Source organism: Mytilus californianus, unplaced genomic scaffold (assembly GCF_021869535.1).
Source record: "Mytilus californianus isolate M0D057914Y unplaced genomic scaffold, xbMytCali1.0.p SCAF_1, whole genome shotgun sequence".
Taxonomy (NCBI): Eukaryota; Metazoa; Mollusca; class Bivalvia; order Mytilida; family Mytilidae; genus Mytilus; species Mytilus californianus.
In genome coordinates, this window is record NW_026262581.1 from 35,670,235 (window position 1) to 35,692,092 (window position 21,858).

General features: G+C 34.9%; 2 protein-coding genes across 2 annotated transcripts; both read left to right on the plus strand.

Annotated features, from left to right (window-relative positions):
* Nucleotides 1-528: 528 nt before the first annotated feature.
* LOC127719940 (sodium-dependent glucose transporter 1A-like) lies at nt 529-7,999 on the plus strand. The gene is made up of 3 exons (XM_052226309.1): nt 529-832; nt 4,080-4,365; nt 6,970-7,999. The coding sequence occupies exons 1-3, from the start codon at nt 668-670 to the stop codon at nt 7,986-7,988; spliced, it is 1,470 nt and encodes a 489-aa protein (XP_052082269.1). The 5' UTR covers nt 529-667; the 3' UTR covers nt 7,989-7,999.
* Nucleotides 8,000-12,186: 4,187 nt separating this feature from the next.
* On the plus strand, nt 12,187-20,210 carry LOC127719899 (3 beta-hydroxysteroid dehydrogenase/Delta 5-->4-isomerase type 1-like). Its single transcript, XM_052226294.1, has 5 exons — nt 12,187-12,239; nt 13,765-13,914; nt 14,967-15,131; nt 16,501-16,713; nt 19,642-20,210. The coding sequence occupies exons 2-5, from the start codon at nt 13,785-13,787 to the stop codon at nt 20,208-20,210; spliced, it is 1,077 nt and encodes a 358-aa protein (XP_052082254.1). The 5' UTR covers nt 12,187-12,239; nt 13,765-13,784.
* Nucleotides 20,211-21,858: the final 1,648 nt, after the last annotated feature.

Below are 21,858 nucleotides of genomic sequence, written 5' to 3' on the forward strand. Positions count from 1 at the left end.
TTGTTGACAAATCGGCTTTAAAGTAACAACAAGTTAAATGTAAATATTTTTCTGTGTGTGTCTGTTCGGTAGGGGAAGGGAGATATGAAAATAAACAAATCTTAACGCAGGTTAACACTTGAAACGAATTACGTTTCAGAATTGACAACCAATTGTTTTATTTTGTTGTTTTTTGGGGGAAGGGGGGCAATTTTATTCATTTTGGCAAAGTACTGTTTAACTAAGAGATATCTTTTATTTAATAAAAAGACTCTAGACTTTTATTAATATAAGTGTAATATTTGATATCGTTTAATAATTGTAAAAAGTCGCCGCATTTGACAATGATTTAAACTTTAATAAAAAATTTAAAATAGTATTAATTTTAAAATCAGTTTTGGCCAAAAAGAAACATACAATATCGTCTTCATTAATAGCCCAAAATTACATTAAGTCCTCAAGATTATTCTAATTTGCAAAATAATCAATACGTACACATTTAAGATATCATTTAAATAAGATTAAACTATATTTAGCCAACAAAGAAACCTGATACGGAATATAATTAAGGTGTTGTTTCTCAACAAATCAACGGCATATTTTATGTATTTCAGATGGAAAAGTACATTGTGCATTTGAATTATTTCACCTGTCAGAAATCCAATGACACATCAAAGTCAAGATAATAATGGACGATAAGAATGGTTCAAAACGGAAGGTCATAGATGAACACAATGGCTCGAGAATCCAACCACAGGAGAAAGTATCTTTTTTTGACAGACTGAAGAAGGACGTAGTGTTTCGGCACAAAGTATCTTTATCTGTAGCTTTGTTTTGTATGTTTGCATGCCTGGTATGTATATTTCTTTCCCATTATTTAATTGAAAGTTTTCCGATAAGCCGAGTTTGACCATGTTTTATACCACTTCCTGTGTTTTAGTGGTCTTTATTATATATATATATAGATTCCAAAATACATTTAGTTTTTCCCATACAGACGGGGATTCAGACGGGGTAAAATTATAGTCAACTTTTAGTAAAAATATAGTCCTATATTTCCAAATATTTCTCTTGATTATACCGCCCCCTCCCCCAACATCAAATCCTAGATCCGTGCCTGACATAGGCGACATTATACATGTATATATAGTAGCCTTTTTCGAGATAAAGACTTTAGACTTTTTAGAACCTTGCTAAGATTACAAAAATATAATAGGTCAGAGTTTTTAAGTTAAAAAACTGTAGGTTTCCTTGGCTTTTTGTACATATATCTCCCTATCATATCAATTCTGGACTTTAAAAACAATACGTGCCTCGTCAAAGCGTAGAAAAGGTTTCGTAGTTCCTTTATGACTATGTAAAATATATTATTTTTCCTTTGATATAAGGCGTAGTGCACGGAGTATCTAGTAATAAAAAATATCGGCTGCACACAACGACCAACCTGGATTAGTCATACTCTTAATTACTCTTTATTCTGAATATCATGTTCTTAAAATTTGGTGCATTGTAACCTTTGATGCTAACTGAGGACCTGCCCCAGGGACCGAAGGTAAACATACACGTATTTCAAGACTTCTTAACTTGGTTTTTATTTAATAGTGTAAACTGTATCAGAAAATCTTTATTATATTGTTCAAATCATTTTGATAGAACCGGTCAAGAAATGAATTTTCTCATGTATAATCGTCATATTTATTTAGAAAAAGTTTAATTCAGGTGTCCCCTTAAGTTCTCTTTAAACAGGGATCAAACTCGCCATACACGGACCTGGTCCTGTTTACAAATTAGTTTTTAAGAATTGCAGACGTTCTATGAACACTATCGAATAGCTTACGCAAATCGTGGAGTATTGGTCAAATTGAGCAACCCATCTGCTCGTGCGTATGCGCGTCTACAACCATAGTTAAACGACTTAAACTATTAAACATACAGTGACATAACTTATGGAGATGCAAATTTAAGCCATTAGATGAAGCAATCATGGTTCAATGACTATTATTTAGTTTATAAGCTTCATTACTCATATAAAGTTTTGCATCTCAGTTCAGTTCGCATTCTAAGTGGCCTACAATTGTATAAACTTTAATCAAATTTGTTTGTGTAGGCCTATCAATTCATCTAGAACGTGTACATCGTCCCATAAGGAATAGATAAATCTGAACTACATCTTACGATGCTTCTTCAATGACTTCTATAAAGTTTTATCAAACCAGTTTGTGAACAAGGGGAATTTTTGTTTTATAAATTGAGGAATGCAAATGACTCCGTAATTTCAATACATGTATACGTCCAATTAAACACAACCTATCATAAGTTACATGTCTGTACATATGGTTTTTTTTATTGAACCCCTTCGGATCTATTGAGGGCTAGTACGTTGGCCGAATCCCCTCTGGATTTTACAAACCCTCCGTGCATGGATCAGGTGTCAGTAGCGAACCGTATAACGAATTTATCGCACAGGGGATTTTGTCTGCCAAGTTTTGATCAAACTGTTAAAATTAAACTGAAATACAATAACAATAAAAGTAGACGTGACGCCATATAGCCCCCTCCGAAATCTACGGATCCACATGGGATCACCACGACGACGTGACGGCGATAAACCAATCACATTGATTGTCACTAATTTACCAGAGGTGCGATAATACCGGCTGTCGGTACGGCAGAAGCAATAGATCACACACGTCAAAATCTGCTGCACACGATTGCAAAAAAAGTAGTGCAATGGCAATCGGAAACGCAAACAGATATATCTGCTGTACACGAAGGCTAAATCCGTTGTTTTAAATAACAATCCAAACTATTTGAAGGTCCAAAACCTAAAATAAACGTTGAAGAGCTGATAAAACAAAAAAAGACCGAAAGTAAAGCCAAACCAGAACAACAAATCAGAGCTATGAGGGAGATACACACATGTATTTTGATCTCGGAGCTTCCAACTTCTTTTTCAGATGCATTAGCTTTTTATCTTTTTACATGACTTCTTTTGATCGTAAATATTTTGTTGTATTCTGACAGTACACTGTCTGTATTATTAAAACGAATATTTACTGCTAATAGAAAGGCAACATGCAATCAATCATAGCGATACTAGTATCTAACATATCTCCGATATATACTAGTATTCTTTGTGGTATTCGTTGTGCTCTACGTACCAGATTTGACTTGGAACCGATGTTACATGTATATAGCCATTTCTCCCTTGCCAGTTCTGATGTTGTACTGTTACACCACTATACCAGGTTAGGGGGGGGGGTTGGCGCCGGCAAACATGTTTAACCCCACCACATTTTGCATGTGCCTGTCCCAAGTCAGGAGCCTGAAGTCAGTTGTCAGTTGTCGTCGTTTAAATAATTGCTGTAATTCAAATTTGTTTTCTTTAATTGTTTTGCATTTAAATCAATTAAGCCGTTATAGTTTTCTCGTTTGAATTGTTTTGGTGGAAAGGGTTTATTTATAAGTTGATTTAGCTATCTTTCAGTAACTGTGAGAACTCTTAGATGGGTATTTTAATTGTGTCCTTACATTTGTTGTGATAGGATATTTCCAAATGATTTTTACAGTTTGTTCTTATGTTTTGTTGTTGTCACACCGCTGTTCCAGGTATGGGGAGAGTTGAGTGCTCACAAACATGATTTACCCGCATCACTCTGCATGTGCATGTCCCAAGTCAGGAGCTTGTGTTTCAGTGGTTGTCGTTGATTGCTGTCTATTATAAATCAGGCGGTTGGTTTACTCGTCTGAATTGATTCACATTTTGTCATGTAGGGGCTTTTTATAGCTGATAATTAATACGGTATGGGTTCTACTCATGGTTGAAGGCCGTACAGTGACCTATGGTTGCTTGCACCATGCCATTTGGGCTTTGGTTGATAGTTGCAACGTTGGAATCCTACCACATTTCCTTATCTTTAAGTGTGAAAGGAGAAGATTTGGAAATAATTTTTTTGCAAAGGAGAAGTTATGATCTGCTTGTCAAGCAACTAGTCTTTAGAGGGAGATTTCCTTTATTTTGATGTTCGGTTGCGGTTAATGCTACATGGTTTCATTTTTTTTAAATATGCGATTGAATCACTGGACTGTTACTTTTACAGGGATGGAACGTTAGTCAACTTGGACCTGCCCTACTGGACCTGCAAATCATAACAACAACTAGGTTAGACGAGGCTTCTTATTTCCTAACAGCATTTTCACTTGGATTTCTTGTTGCAGTGTCTGTAGCAGGATGGATATTCAGGAAGATTAATCGAATCATCGTATTAACCGTCTCCACAGTTTGTATCGCCATAGTAACGGTTGTTACACCATGGTGTCGATACTTTGGGCTAATGATTGTTGTATTTGTTGTGCGTGGACTTACACACGGAGTTGCAGATGCAGGTTTGTGGAATCACTTTACTTTTATATGGAAATAATAATGTCGTGTATATATTTTATTTTTGACCGGGGGCAATTATTTCGAAAAGATGTCATAAAGCATTCTTGTAAAGGTCAATTTAGACTCGTGAACTGTCATGAATTTTTTTCAGGAATTCCATTGAGGCCATAAAAGTTTGGTATAGGTATATATCTCCCAGTTGATATGATATTCCAGGGCTTGAGTTTCCTATCATAATTTCCTTGCTAGAGGGTTGCTGCTCACAAGGAAGCTTTTAAACCAAGAGTTCTAAGTGACGAAGATGAAGTCATTCCTTCGAAAAATTTACGGACGCCATCACGAGTTTGTTGACCATTATAGAATATCTGTTTCATAGATGACGATGGATATGTTCCAATCGTCATTACCACAATCCCGTCCTCCTTCTCCCCGAATGTGACCTACCGTATTAGACTTATCACCGGGTTTGTACTTACATGAGCAACACGACAGGATATGCTTACCCAACCTGAGCACCTGAGATCACCCCCGGTTTTTAGTGGGGTTCGTGCTGCTCAGTCTTTAGTTTTCTATTTTGTGTTTTGTGAGCTGTTGTTTGTCTTTTGGTCTTTTTTTTCTTTTTTGTCATAGCGTTGTCAGTTTATGTTCGACTTGAGTTTGAATGTCCCTTTGGTATCTTTCGCCTCTCTTTTATCGATGTCAGTGCGCATGCCACGTATTCATGTAATAAGTAAACCTTCATCATGTTCACTCGAGACTTAAATTTTGTAAGTCACATTCAAGTTATAAACAGCATAAAACACCAAAAGAGCCTTAGCAAAAAGCCACACTAGTCAATGGTCAACTTTGCATGAAGGAGTTGGAATCCGCGCTGGTCGATACAGTCTGAATTAGGAACTTTTATTGTATCACTATTAATTTCAAATTTCTTAATGTTTGCATCAATGAAAAATAAACGTAATAATTTGGAATAGAAAATGGGATGGGACATTCTTTAAAAAACATACCTAGGAGCCTGTTGTTCAGTGGTTGTCGTTTGTTGGTTTGGTTCATAGGTGTTTCTCGTTTCTCGTTTTTTATATAGATTAGACCGTTGGTTTTCCTGTTTGAATTGTTTAACACTAGTCATTTTGGGGCCCTTTATAGCTTGCTGTTCAGTAGGCCGTACTTTGACCTATAATTGTTAACTTTTTTTTACATTGTGACTTGGATGGAGAGTTGTCTCATTGGCACTCATACCACATCTTCTTATTTATACTTATCTAAATGACTTTTTTTGGATTAAAATCCGAACATTTGGATTGTTACCAATTAAACATGAAATAATAACACAAAGCACAATTAAAGCGTAAAGTTGAAACCACTTTTGGTCGCTGCAGATATCGGTGGACTAGTGGTCCCCGAGATACCATCAACTCAGTAGCTATTCAGCTTCGGTATTAAAATTTTAAAAGAAAAAAAATGACTGTATGTTATGACTTTATAAAGTAGTTATTGTACTAAAGCTAAGGTAAAACACGATGGATGGGGTTCGTGTTGCTTAATATTAAGTTTTGTGTGTAATATTTTGATGGCTGTTATTTTCGTCGCTTTTCTTTTGGTCATTGTGTTACCTGTTTTTCTTCGACTTATGCTTTTTTATTTCTCACTTATCCACCTGTTTTCAAACTTCCGCAGGAACAGTTGACCTTAAGACGGATATGACTGGTCCTTTTTTGGTAAATTTGGTAATGATCTTCATAAACTTTTATATGAGCACCCAAACTATTGGTATCGAGCATACACGCTGAATGTTATATCTGAAATACTGTAAATTCAGAAATTATTGCGATGTTTTTATTATTGCGAAAAATGCGACAGGGTTATAATCGCAATAATTTAAACTCGCATTTTGAATTTTTTTATATGAATTAAACAGGATTTTTCTCAATATCGCAAAAATTAAAATCGCATTTTAGTCTAAAATGACAAAATCGCAATAATAAATGCACGCAATAATTTCTGAATTTACAGTACTTTGTTATGCGCACTAACATTATGCTACACGTTTATATCGCTCAGTATCAGCTTTGAAAACCGAAAAACTGATCAGAAATTTCATTTTCCATGGAACCGATTTATTAAAGTCTGAATAAACTCCGATGTGAGTAACGAAAATAAAACTCTTTTTGAGCCTGTTATACTATACGCAATGAGTGCGGGAAACACAGAAAGAAAAAAAAAGACACTCATATCAAGAAATCGGTCGAGTAACCCTAACAAAACGATAAAGGAATTCATATATTTTCTTGCGTAATTTGTTTTAATTCCATACACAAATCATTTAGTACGTATTATAAGAGATACCAATAAAAGACCCAAAGTCTGCCTTTCTATCATTTGTGCTTTATTTATAGCGACATTTATGTTGGTTAGTTGGTTAGAATATCGAACACATTTTAAGAACTAAACTCTCCAAAAACTATTGTGGCTAACTTTGATTACAAGCAGTATAGTTGTTTAAATTAGCAAGTAATAACCAATATGTAAACCAAATATTGAACATGTTTATCACTGTATCATTAGTCAAACTTATATACCTGTAAATGATATTATTTATATTGCAGGAGGTAATATCAATATCTTAAAGATATGGGGTACAGACAGTGGACCATACATGCAGGCTTTGCACTTTTCATTTGCTATTGGAGCAGTTATTTCCCCCCTTGCCATGGCACCTTTCCTCAATTCACAGATTCCTCATGATGATTCAAAGATGACACAAGAGGAATGTTTACGAAATTCAACAATGAATTCAACAAATAATTTCAACTCTTCGGCAGACATATTTATGAAAGTTGATTGTTATCACCAAGAAGTTATTCACAAAGATTCAAATATTCACGGTGCATTTGTCATATCTGCAGGCATAACCCTGGTGTCAGGCTTATTATTCTCATATTTCCTGTTTCATAAAACAAACAGTAACGTAGAGCAGACACAAACGTGTCGCTTAAGCTCGAATTTGCCCAAGTCTATGAGATTGACAACCATTGGTATTGTATGCATTACTTTTTTCTGTGTCCAGGTTTTAGAAAAGTCGATTGTATTTTACCTCACAGCATTTACTGTTGAACATTTCGCCTGGCCAAAAGCGCTAGGGTCGTATGCAACGTCAGCATTCTGGGCTTCCCATGCCTTTGGAAGGTTTACCGCAATAGGTATTACAAAACGATTTAGAATAAGATATATATTCGGACTGTATATCTTTATGCATTGCGTGTGTTCTGTATGTCTGTTAATTACAAATTTGTTGAAACTGGAAATTGGCATTTGGATTTTTATTCCAATTTCAGGATTTTGTCAATCTATTCTTTTTCCTTCACTCATGTGTTGGACTGAACAAGATTTCTTTAAAGTTTCTGGTAAAATGGTATCTTTATTCATGCTAACAGGATCGAGTGGATCAATGCTTACGCCAATTTTTCTTGGATATTTGATAGATTTGTATTCACCAATGTGGTTTTCATATGCAGTGCTCATTTTCAGTATATGTCTGATTATCATATATATTGTTCTCTTTATTCTAGCCCGTAAGATTGAATCACATGGTAAAGAAAATGAACTTTTTATCAATGTTTCATGAAAAAATTGAATAACAATAAATAATATTTGAATGAAAATTAATTGTTAACCATGCAATCAACGTTATCTAAATTTCACCACAATGTGCATACGACATCTTTGACATCTATTATTTCAAAATTGTTTATTTAGCTCATTTATACTACAAAACGAATGTATAATTTTAAATCGCACTCAAGGGAGAGAACCTTCAACTCTCAATCTCTCTAGTTAGAACAATTACTGCTATATGACTTTCTGAAACAACTGGAGAGATAATCTCAGTCTTGGCACCTAAAGGGTTGACGTGCGTAAATAAATATGGTCATTCTTGGACTATTCCCGATCAACAGTAAACTTCTTTCTTAAGTTGGCGTGCGTTTTGATGTGCGGGATGTATAAATGCGCATCCGCATCAGTTAGTAACTTTCACGTTACATCCGATGCTCAATGTAGGATGAGTGCATCTCTCTTCTTCTGAAAGAAAATAATTATATAAAAATAAGAAGATGTGGTATAATTGCCAATGAGGCAACTCTCCACCGGAGACCAAATGACATAGAAGTAAAAAACTATAGGTCACCGTACGGCCTTATACAATGAGCAAAACCCATATCGCATTGTCAGCTATAAAAGGCCCCGAAATGACATATGTAAAACAATTCAAACGAGAAAACTAACGGCCTCAAAATAATGAACCAAAAACAAATATGATACACAGCAACAAACGACAACCACTGAATTACAGGCTCCTGACTTGGGACAGGCACATACAGAATGTGGCGGGGTTAAACTAGTTTGAAGGCGCCAACACTCCCTTAACCTGGGACAGTGGTGTAACAGTACAACATAAGAACACATTATAAAAATCAGTTGAAAAGGCTTAACTCATCAAATCGATACAAAGCAGAAATACATCTAACAATAACACAGAGCGGCCGTAGCAAGGTACTTATACATCTCCACAACAAAAAAGACACTAAGTACAGATCTGAGAGTACTTGCAGTTACTGACAGCTATTTCAAAGCCAATAACAACTAATAAAAAAATCATGCATCTAAGACTAAAATACCAAACAGTATATTAACATTGAGAACCATTCAAAAACACTCTACGGGGTGACATGTTGCAAAGCAAAGTATCTACCTCAATCCCATATACTATCATTTTCCAGAGACTGTCAAACTTTTTTCTCCCATCATTCCGGTTAACTTGCCTTGCAGTACCTACCTATGAAGTTATTGTTTACTTCTTGTTTTCCTGAATATACATGAAATATTTGCCACTGAACGCTAACCAGGCGTCATTTTATCAATCAATCACTCAATTATATCAGACTGATCGAGATCCTTTCATACATTGGATCGTACATCGACTGTACAAACCATGTGCATGGAAGATGAAAATAGTTCATAAGCGATTGATCCACCGTACATCACGCCGATCTTTCCGAGGACTGATGTAAACCCCCAGGGAAAGCCGGCAGCAAGGACCTAAAAATAATAAAAGTAAATGTACGCGAATCTGGAGGTTTGATGAATATTTGACGAAGTCTTTGTAGTAATTGTTCTGACTGTTTATACATACGTTTAAATACTACTAGTATGTGACAAAAACAAATGTTCTCCATGCATCGGATAACCTTGGGCAGAAATATAATATAAAATCATCTGCCTTGGTTTATACTAAACTAACACCAAACATAACATATACTTCGTCCGGAAATAAGCCTATAACAATGATATATCTGCAAATTTGCGTTCAGGATTTGCACCCATGCTTCTATTACATCGTGGCAACACCGCATGCACTGCAATAGTAAATCATGAACAGTTTAAACCCTTAGATAAAGTAGATGAGGAAATAGGCATTACTCGACCAACGGAAACGCCCTAATTGGCGAGTTGGTAATTTGGTTGTTTGCTGAAATCCTTAGTACATCAAGAACTAAAAATGTACTAATTTTCATAAATATAAAATTTGTAAAGGGTTCTGCCAAACTGTGTGTCTTGCCTGTAATTGAAGGAGAAGTGCCGATGACACATACACATCTAGATTTTAACATCTAACAATGTAGTATAACTTTAATGTTGGTATACGATAACCATGTAGGAGGAGTTGTGATGACAAGGTCGGTTCTGTCAAAATTTCTAAGTTGAAAGAGGCATAATTAACAAAAACTCAATGGAAAGAAAATCCAAACCACATGAACATCTACATAATAGGATCTAACCATGCTCAAAGTTTCATGTAGATGCTATGATAAGGTTGGTTCTGAAAATTTCTAAGGTGAAAGAGGCATAATTATATATACACCCAACAGAATAACAATCCTTTCACATGGTAATGTTTGCATACGTGGAATATTTACCTCAACTTAAACAGAAAATAATTAGTAAGTGCAATAGAAATTACAAAATTTGTGATTCAAACTTTATACATAAACAAAGGTATATAGCAGAAGATAGTGAGTTGTTCTCTGAAAATATACGTTTTAGGAAACCCTGTGATTTGTTACTTTTGGATGTTATGTCATCTTTATAAATGTGGACAGATGTTTGTTTTTTCCATTTGAGGTTTAAATGTACTTTGATACCAAGATATTTAGCAAAGGTTACGGTTATGTAGGACGTAGCTATGCTGAATGCACAAGGTCGTGTTTTTCTCTGACTGTTAATGACGTCTTTACACTAAATCCATTGGATGTTGGATGTGTACTGATTAATATTTTAGTCTAAGATACACATAATTTTTTCATAATATAAAAATAAGAAGATGTGGTATGATTGCCAATGAGACAACCCTCCACAAGAGACCAAATGACATAGAAATTAACAACTATAGGTCACCTTACGGTCTTCAACAATGAGCATAGTCAGCTATAAAAGGCCCCGAAATGACACATGTAAACCAATTCAAACGAGAAAAACTAACTGCCTGATTTATGTACAAAATAATATAATATGAAAAACAAATATGATATACAGCAACAAAAGACAACCACTGAGTTACAGGCTCTTGACTTGGGACAGACACATACAGAATGTGGCGGGGTTAAACTAGTTTAAAGGCGCCAACCCTCCCCTAACCTGGGACATAAGAACAAACTATAAAAATCAGTTGAAAGGGGCTTTACTCATCAGATCGATACGAAGCAGAAATACATCTTACAAACACAAAGACCGGACGTAGCAGGATACATCCCCATAACAAAAAAGACACTAAGTACAGATCTGAGTGTACTCGCAGTTACTGACAGCTAGTTCAAAGCCAATAACAACTAATAAAAAATCCTGCATCTAAAACTAAAATATCAATCAGTACACATTAATCATAACACACAAGTTGTTATTGGCTTTGAACTAGGTGTCAGTAACTGCGAGATACTCTCAGATCTACTTTGTGTCTTTTATGTTGTTAGGGATGTACAAATACCCTGCCACGTCCGGTCTTTTGTTAGATGTTTTCTCCTTTGTATCGATCTGACGAGTTAAGTTCTTTTAAACTGATTTTTATAGTTTGTTCTTTTGTTGGGCTGTAACACCACTGTCCCAGTTAGTTTAGGGGAAGTTTGAGCTCTCACAAACACGTTTAACCCGCCAAATTCGTTATGTGCCTGTCCCAAGTCAGGAACCTCATGGGCGGATTCAGGCCGGGGCGTGGCGGGCGTGCGCCCCCCCCCCTAAAATTTGCAAAGCATAGGTTGTCCTCAGCTTAATAAAGAATATTTCGATAATTTTACCTCTAAAAAATTTAAGTTTGCGCCCCTATCCCCCCTCCCCCACCTAAAATCCTTGATCCGCCCCTGAACCTATAATTCAGTGGTTGTCGTTGGTTAATTCATGTCTCTCCTATTTGTTTTTCGTAAATTGTTTTGTTATAAACTAGGCCGTTAGTTTTCTCAAATGAATTGTTTCATATTTTTCATGTCAAGGCCTTTTATAGCCCATTATACGGTATGGGTTTTTTCATTGTTGAAGGCCGTACGATTGCTTATAATTGATTACATCCACTTCATTTTAACTCTGGTAGATATTTGTCTCATTGGCAATCATACCACTTTTTATGATGAATAGGTTGTTTCTTTTTTGTGAATATTATATGTATTAGCAGTGTACATTTGTCTGGATGAAAACTTAAAGCCATACCTTTGTATTCAGTATGGTTGACTTTAAAAATACGCGCCAATATAACATATTATAACCTTAGGACTATCAAGTTTACGTCCGGCGAAAATTTACAGACCACATGTACACTTGCTTGACAACACCCGTAAGTTAATTAACTTAAGCTGTATATTTCAATTTAAAATATACTTATCGTTAATTGTAAAATTTTCCTGAGTGGAAGTCTGCACATGACGTTTAAGAAAGCAATTATCGGAGCATATAAATGCATTCACATAAAGGGAGGCAATTCGATTATTTTGATATTTTTTATAGAAGACATAGTACTAGACTTGTCCACCTGCGTGTCAATTTTTGACAAGCAAACGCAATATATAAAAACCACATTACTAATATTTACTTTTGTTCATAGACGAAACATACCTAAGTTTAAAGACAGATTATCAAAACCTGTTCCCGTTTGTTTTTGTAGTCAAGTACTATCATGTGACTATATATTGTACCCATTTATACACATAGATTTACATTTAAAACAAGTAAGTGTATCTTCAAAGGTAAAAACAGATACTAGTACTTCACTTGGTATATATCGCATGTGCATACAATAATTTCGACAAACTATTTTCCAGTTTGAAAAAAGAAAGAAGTTATAATACACTATTTTCTTCCGAAAATGCCTGTACCAATTATAAGTCCAGAACTCGACATTTGTTCCATTCGTTCTGTTGCCTTTACTGAAAAATCTGTCGCCTGCAAACATTTAATGTGCATTTGCAGAAAGCACAAGAATAATTTAAAATATAATCTGTATTTGCTGCACGTTTGCAGCAAAATTTTAATGTGCTTGCAAGTCTGCCGCAAACAATTTATTATGCAAATGAGTGTTTGCTGCAAACCTGCAGCTAACATTTAAATTCAAATGAGTGTTTGCTGCAGACCAATATCATTTTGTCTACACATGTTTTTCAAACCTAAGGTATTTGTGGAGGTGACGAATGAGTATTGTCATAAGTTTACATTTCTACGAATAAATTGTACTTAGTTACAAATAATTAAAACTACACATTTAATATCAAATAACTTAAGGAACCTACAATGCCCCCCCCCCCCCCCCCCCTGGACTGTCAGATAATACATTACTCAAACTCGATCAACATGATCAAGCACCAAATTTCAAGTTTTTGACTTCCAGGAAGTTACCAGTAGGCATGATCATTCATTTTATGTGATTCTTGCAATGATCTTGCAAACATAAGAATGGTCAAAGATTTCTGCAAGCTATAGCTGGGAACATCCCAAATATTCTCATTTTTCTTGCAATCTTAATGCAAACATGCATCAAAAAGCTGCAATGCTTGCAGGTGGTTTGCAGCTAGCTGCAGATATCTGCGAACATTATTTTCATGTTTTCTGCAAACATTTCAATTCTGTAAGGGTTCAATGGGTGATATAAAAGATCGTTTGGTTTTGTCAGGTTTTATGGACTTTCCCCTTTTTGAATTTACATTTGAGTTTGGTATTTTTGTTAATACTTTTTATTGCGTTACACTTTGTTTGCTTCTTTTGTACTTTTCTGTCACTTTCTGGTATATACAGTCTTTTTACATATTCGTTCACATGATTGTCTATTGTCAAAACATATTTGGATCATACTATTAACATCATTGCAGGTTAAACATAAGAACTTAACATGACGAAGATCTTGGTAACAGGGGGAAGTGGATGTGTTGGCCAGCACATAATCAAACACTTCCAGGAATATGTAAAGGGCATTGAAGAAATCAGAGTTCTAGATCTTCAGAAATTTGAGCAGAAGTTAGGTTTGTGTACTAAATTGAACAGGTACTACATAAAATGAACATCTGCAAATTCAACACAGTCTTCGTCGAAAAAATATATATACATTACATAAAGTTTTAAAATATGACATTAGTACTGACACAAGTCATTATTCATACAGTGATAACAATGTGTCAATTATATCTTATTCTTGTGTTGCTATCACACGCTAACCGGGTATTCAGTCCTTTTTACTCTTTGGTTGAATCAAAACGACTCAAAGAATACATGTCACGATAAGAACCTCGAAATAGAGTCGGTATTAACAGTCAAAACGCGAATAACCCATAGGATTAAAAAAAAATCCGAAACGTCATGTTTGCATGCATAATCAGGACGAGAATAAATTTAACAATGAACCAAATGTGTATGTCGATGTTAGAACGAAGGGCTGGAAATGTAGACTTCTTCATGAAAAGGATGGTCGGATAGATAACAGAAATTTTGGTCTGCAACAGGTCACCTACGCAAAACCTCAGAGATTGTTACAGCTGGAGAAATTCTGAATGTGAAAAGCCAAAAAAGCTTTTCTGTGGTTCAATAGTCTGCTTTCCATTTTTCATTTTTTATGCCATTTCCTTTTACGAGAAATCGTCGATTTAAGGTCCCTTTTCCGACCAGACATTTTTGTGTATTAATAAATCCCGCACAGCTAAACACGAACGGTGAAGGCATTGGAGTTGTAAACATACCCTTTAGACGGAAAAACTGTAAGCTCTTTACCCTTGGTCAAACTTTGGAATCCCGCCAAGCGAGACTATCTGGAGTAATAACATGTTTTGTGTTAATTCCAACATCAATATATATTTAAAACATAACAGCCATGAGACAGCTAGCAAGCTAGCCTTTTAGAAAAATAATTTTAATACTTGCAACTACTTAATTTGCCTGATATATTGGCAAATACATCTAAATAAATTCATTGAGGGGTGCTAATAAATTATCAGTGAACATCAGTACATCGGAAAGACGACAGATGCCGAAAGCTAGGAAATGACACGAAACTAAGTATAAAAATTTCTGACTTCTGCAGAATATGAGAACAAGATACCAGTCGTATGCTCCACTGGTAGTATAACAGATGTTGATTTATTGGGCAAGGTCACTAGAGACGTTCAATGTGTTATACATACGGCTGCTTACGTTGATGTAAGATTATTTCCAGATAAAGAAAAACTCGACATAGTCAATAGAAAAGGTATGTACAGAAAACAGAGCTTCGCTATAATTTATTGAGGTTCTTTTGTTTCGCCTAGGCCGAGTTCACTTGAAACTCTAGAATCGATTCACAAGAGTATCACATGAACGCACTAGAGTTGCTATTCGGAACAACTGTAACTCTAGGGTAAGGCCCTGCATGACCAACAGTACTGCAAGCATAAAAAAATGAAATAATCTCATTGGATTGACGTCATTCAAGGGTTTCTCGAGTTTAACCCTGGCTCGGTGAGGGTTGGAACCAGGGTACGAGGGGTTAACTCGAGTGGTTCAAGTAATCACGGATTGTTGAAACCCGAGTAAGTAAAGTTAACTCTAGAGGTTCAAGTGAACTCGGCCCTAGAGGTGAATTCATGGGGACAGAGAACATACAATATTTTCTCTCTGTCCTGTAAAATGATAATACAAATCCTTTTCTGTTTGCTTAAAGTCATATGAAACGAGTTTCTGGTAATTCTAATGTTAAGGAAGTTATTGAACCAATGCATGCATATATAGTTACTTAAGTCCTCTGTTCACGTTTTTTTTAAACATTTATTACGAATCCATAACGTTTAATAGACAAAAATTATAGTCCATTCTGTGATTATTGATCGAAAACTTCGGCATATTAATAAACTTTCGGGCTTTGATGTCGAAGTTTACCAATCGTTACCTTTTGATAAACAATCAACACAGAATGATGGAGCACATGAAAAAATAAGTGAGATGATAGAGGGATTTATATTTGTTTTTTTTTTTTTCCATCCATGCGTTCCCATTTGTTAGTTAAACTTTGCCATAACAGTTGGTATATGATTTGGTGTTTTTGAAAATTTTCTTTCAGAATCGATTAATACTATCTTGCTTTCACGTTTGTTTACTTTTTCTTTCATCACAGTTTTCCCCTCTCACTTGCGCTGTGTGATTGGCGAACTAATAACGAAATGTGTCATGATTAAGGTCACTGCATTCAGAATAGCTGTCGGCGAAAAGACAACAATTAAATAGCAGTACATTTCTGAAGATTTGGATAAAATAAAGGATTTTCTTTTAAAAGAAATGTACACGTGTTTTGCAGTAAAACTTAACTTTTCAAGTATAAAATAAAATCGCCTTTTTTGTGAAATTTGAAGTATCACATAACTTTAATATCGGCAAACTTGTAAAACATTTAATTATATGATTTCCCTTCAATTATATGAAAACATGACTTTCCTTGAATCGCCTTCCCTTCAGTAAGACCATTTTATTGGTATTGCGTCTTCTTTAGACAAAATCCCTACATGGATTCCTAAAATTTTCATTACACAGATGACCTTTATAATTATTTCATGTAGAGTACATATATATGATTTCTCTTTATGAAGGGACGAAACTATTATTGGAAGCTTGCTATCAGAACAAAGTCGAGATGTTTATCCATTGTAGTACTGTTGACGTTATGCAAGGATATCATGATATAGTCAAAGGTAACGAAGCAAATACAAAGCCAGAAAAATTACTTTTTGGTGAATATGCCAGGACAAAACAAGCAGGAGAAAGAGCCGTTCTGAGTATGAACAACAAATTCCTTTCAAACGGTATGTGAATTAAATTGTAAAAAGTGTTCTGTTGCCATAGGCACGGATTAGAGATCCGAAACACTGAGTTTAGTTCAAGTTGAATTATCTGAGTTAAAGTAATACTTTGAGTCAAAGATCGAGTTTAAGTTAGATTTGAACTTAACATTACATCGAGTTTGAATTCACATTTGATTAATCTTGCGACTAAAGTGAAGTGCACAATTTTAATTTTATTTTACTGAAGAAGATTTTTTTAAGCGGTTTCAAAATTTGGTCAAAGCCTTAGAGACGTCGCAAGATACTGATGTTACTTCGAAAAAACGTCCTCTCCCTATTCTAAAACATGTTTCAGTATTAATATAAAAATGTACTGCTAACATGCGATATATCAAAATAAAGCTTATTTTAATATTTTTTTTTAATATTGCAAGTTTTATGCAGTGCGATGATGAATTTATGAGAAATAATAGTCAAAAGTAAAATTGTGATTTGTGTCCTGTCCCGCGTTACATTTTTGCATGATACTGTTCGACATAAAACGAGTGTAATGGATTCTTTTTTCAGCGAAAAGCTCCAATTGTTTCCCCGTTCATAAACTCTATAACACCTTCATAACGCAATATATGTTTTTCTTTCACAGGCGGTCGGAGTGAAAAATACGGGAATCAGATGACGCACGAGGTCTGCTCTGCATCAGTTAATTTTGCGAAATTTAACGTTATATTAGATTTAGAGATAAAATTTCTAAATAAAAAATTATCGCAAGTAGGATGTTTTAATACCAGCAAAATGTACATCTACTGTACTTTTTCTCACTTTGAAAATTCAAACGAAACTCGTGCGTGTTACGATATTTGTATTAAATATATATAGATGTCCAAGGAATTGTCCCCTTAACACAAAATGTACGTTGCTGTGTTACATGTGTATTCTCAGTGCCAGAAAACTTGCATTCAACAAGGTATATTATTCGCACAAGACTTACAGTACAAATACTCAAGTACGTATTGGTACATATATGTTGACAGTGCGCTACAGGACACAAAAGATATTAACAAACAGTTGTGTCCAATCCAATGTCCCCCCGAGCTCATTTGTAACGTTTTGAACGTCGAGACGCTTGAATGCCACATTATACATGAAGCACTGGTGTTAATACAAATACATGATTTACAAACAACTTCCTAAGTTTAGAAAAAATAAAACAATGACTCCACTCGTGAAACCATTTTCATGTTTTACATGTGATGTTTGTGTCGAACAGCCGCGGGCTATGCTTAAATCAAGTCAGAGTTGGTATAATTCGTATTCACACCACAGAAAGATGTAAAGTTGTAACAAGTGAAACTTCTGTGTCATTTGGTCTCTGGTGGATAGTTGTCTCATTTGCAATCATACCACATCTTCTCATTTTTAAAAAACGGCCATTAAACCTGGTGCATCGGTTGCTTTTAGCTGTTCCGAAATTTTACCAGTGTCATATCGTTTAGACATTTTAGAAAGTATCACTGACTACATGTAGATCATAACCAAAGTCTGTTAATAGCGCATCATGCTTCAAATATTATACAATTACTTTATATAGAGAAAGAAACGTTAAATAAATGCTCTGCAGAAAATCTGTTCTAAACGTTTCTTCAAAATCAAAAACGTCGTAAGCTTGTTACGGTAAGTGGCACCAGTATCTTGCGACGTCTCACAGCATACGCGGTCGTCTGCGTATGTGAAATCAAATTGAATCCATCTCTGACAGTTTAAACCAAACATGACACAACTTTGGGTGTCTGATTTTACTCTTATATCCGATGTTCGCCGATAAACCAACATGGTCATCCTTTTTGTAATTACAGTTGGGTTAAATGGGAAATATGGTAGCTGTTTATGAATCAATAATGAATACTTAGCCGATTTATTTTATGGTTGTGTTATAATATGAAAGTAAGAAGATGTGGTATGATTGCCAATGAGACAACTCTCCACCAGAGACCAAATCACGTATAAGGTAAGCAACTATAGGTCACTGTAAGGCATTCAACAATGAGCAAAACCTATACATAAAATTGAGAATGGAAATGGGGAATGTGTCAAAGAGACAACAACCCGACCATAGAACAGACAACAGCAGAAGGTCACCAACAGGTCTTCAATGCAGCGAGAAATTCCCGCACCCGGAGGCGTCCTTCACCTGGCCTTAAACAAATATATATACTAGTTCAGTGATAATGAACGCCATACTAAACTCCAAATTGTACACAAGAAACTAAAATTAAAAATAATACAAGACTAACAAAGGCTAGAGGCTCCTGACTTGGGACAGGCGCAAAAATGCGGCGGGGTTAAACATGTTTATGAGATCTCAACCCTCCCCCTATACCTCTAGCCAATGTAGAAAAGTAAACGCATAACAATACGCACATTAAAATTCAGTTCAAGAAAAGTCCGAGTCTGATGTCAGAAGATGTAACCAAAGAAAATAAACAAATGACAATAATACATAAATAACAACAGACTACTAGCAGTTAACTGACATGCCAGCTCCAGACTTCAATTAAACTGATTGAAAGATTATGTCTTCATCATATGAATATCAGGCACAATCCTTTCAGCATAGCAAGCTATAAAAGGCTCAGAAATGACAAATGTAAAACAATTCAAACGAGAAAACTAACGGCCTGATTTATGTAAAAAACGAAAAGCGAAAAAAAAATCTATGATAAACAGATTATAAGTTGTTTCAGATTACATATGAGATTCATTTTGAATTGACGTACTTTTGATTGAATTACATTCTTCGATAGGAAAATTTCTTTAAAACTGCAGTTTTTTTGTGCGTTTTCAGAGGTGTTTGCTGACTGACAGTAAGCTGCATTTTGGCATGCACTTTTATTTGTAGATTTTTCCTTAAATTTTGTAAACAGCTTTGTACATATGTGAATGTCTTTACAGGTGGTGTATTTAGAACGATTTCTTTGCGACCAATGGTAATTTATGGAGAGCTCGATCAACATTTTATACCTAACGCTATAGAAGCTGGACTACAAAACAAAAAAATCATGGTTGATTTTTGTGGCAATGGAGCGTGTTGTCTTGTTTACGTCGGAAATGTAGCTTGGGCTTTTGTATGTGCTTATAACGCAATGAGGTCAGATAAAACGCTTGGAGGAGAAGAATTTCTTATTAAAGATAACAGTCCTAATAAATCAATGATCCAGTTTTGTAAACCATACTTTGATTCGTTCCATATTTCATTGTATCGGTCATTTATTCCTTATTGGATTTTATATGTTTTTATAAGTTTTATACAAATTTTACTGCTTTTAATTTCGCCATTGATGAAAGTGCAATTTCCATTAACCACAACAACATTACTATATACGAATTTAGCGCTGTCTTTTGACGATTCAAAAGCTAGGAAAATGTTGCAGTATAAACCTTTGTACTCTCCCGTAGACAGTTACAAATGTTCACTTAAGTATTATAATTCACTTAGCTTTGATAATAAAAAGAAAAATTAGTTATTTTGTTCGTCTAATATATTTTTATATTAAGTAATGGACACAAATCAAATTGTCAATAAATAAATTGCACCAAACAAATGAAAACAAATAAAAATGATAGAACGTAAAGTTGTAAAAAGTATACCCCACTCGCTTCCAAAATAAACTACCACAGTATCACATCTACACCAAATACGAAATACACAAGACAAGAAAACATTCACGAAAAATTCCATGCTCCATGGGATAGATAAAACTTCGAAATATCGTCAAAAAGGAAGTGATTTTTATCATGAATGTCGAGAAAATGGGGTTTGATCACTCATGGCGATACTCAATAACATACATTGAACAATTCGTGTACTTAGAAAACAGTTGCTTTGCAAGCACGTTTGTAATGTTCAGTTCTCAAGTATCGTCTTTGAATTTGGGGGTAACAAGTATTACGTCATTCCTTTTTTTTAAGAATTATATTACGAATGAACAGTTTGAGTGTTAAACTGCATAATCTTGTGTATCCAATAATCCAAATGGATACTGTTGTCTAAGAATAATTGAAAAATCAAGGTAAATATTTTTTTTTAAACTGAGGAAATCCCATGAAGCGACTGGGTGCGTCGATGTGTACAGAATTTCGTGCTGAATGTGTTCGAAGCCAGGACATTTTGTTATAGTGTGGATTCGCAACCGTCTCAATCTTTAAAGAGTTAATGCGAATATCACGTGTTTTTGATTTTTTTTGTCCACTCATTTGTATATTCTGAATAAAATTGAGAATGGAAATGGGGAATGTGTCAAAGAGACAACAACCCGACCAAAAGCAGAAAACAGCCCAAGGCCACCAATGGGTCTTCAACACAGCGAGAAAATCCCGCACCCGGAGGCGGGCTTCAGCTGGCCCCTAAAAAAATGTAATTCCGACTAATTTATTAGATTTAAACAACAGTATGCCTCTAAGTTGAATAAAAAAAATATGGCCATGACGAGAAACTTTTGGCATTTTCCGGACCTAAGCCATGATTTGGTAAATACGAGAGGACGGGCACGTTATTGAGTAATAATTACATTAACCTAACAAGTAAGACGTTCATGGAATATACTTATCAAGTTAAAATATATACCTAACTTACAAACGGCACACAATTCAATGTTTACATACTTAATGTAGGTCATAATAATATGTAAATTTAAAAAAAAACTTTAACTGTTTAAGAACTGATAATGAGAATTCATATACAAATTATTTATGGTTGTTGTCTGTTATAAGAGATGAAATCAGTACATTTTAAAGGGACTCAACATGATATTTCCGAATGATTTATTTGTAGTTGCATAATTGAGATTATATTCTCGCGGAAACTTCCTTCTTTTACTCTTAACCCAGTTTCCTTGTATATGTCTAATTTTATATCCTTTTCACGGCCCATCTTGTTACCATGCACATTGCATGCAAAGGACTCTGCTTAAAACATCAGCATCTTATGTTCGACTTTAGGTCTATGTCGTATCTCAATATCATATTCAGTATTATAGATACAATGAATAAGCGTTGATTCTTGAAAAAGAAACCATGAGCGCTTATTCATTGTATCTCTAACTTAAACTATTGTGTTGATGTCTTTTCAAAATTAAAGCCTTTTTTTAATTAGAAGGTATTGTTAGTGAG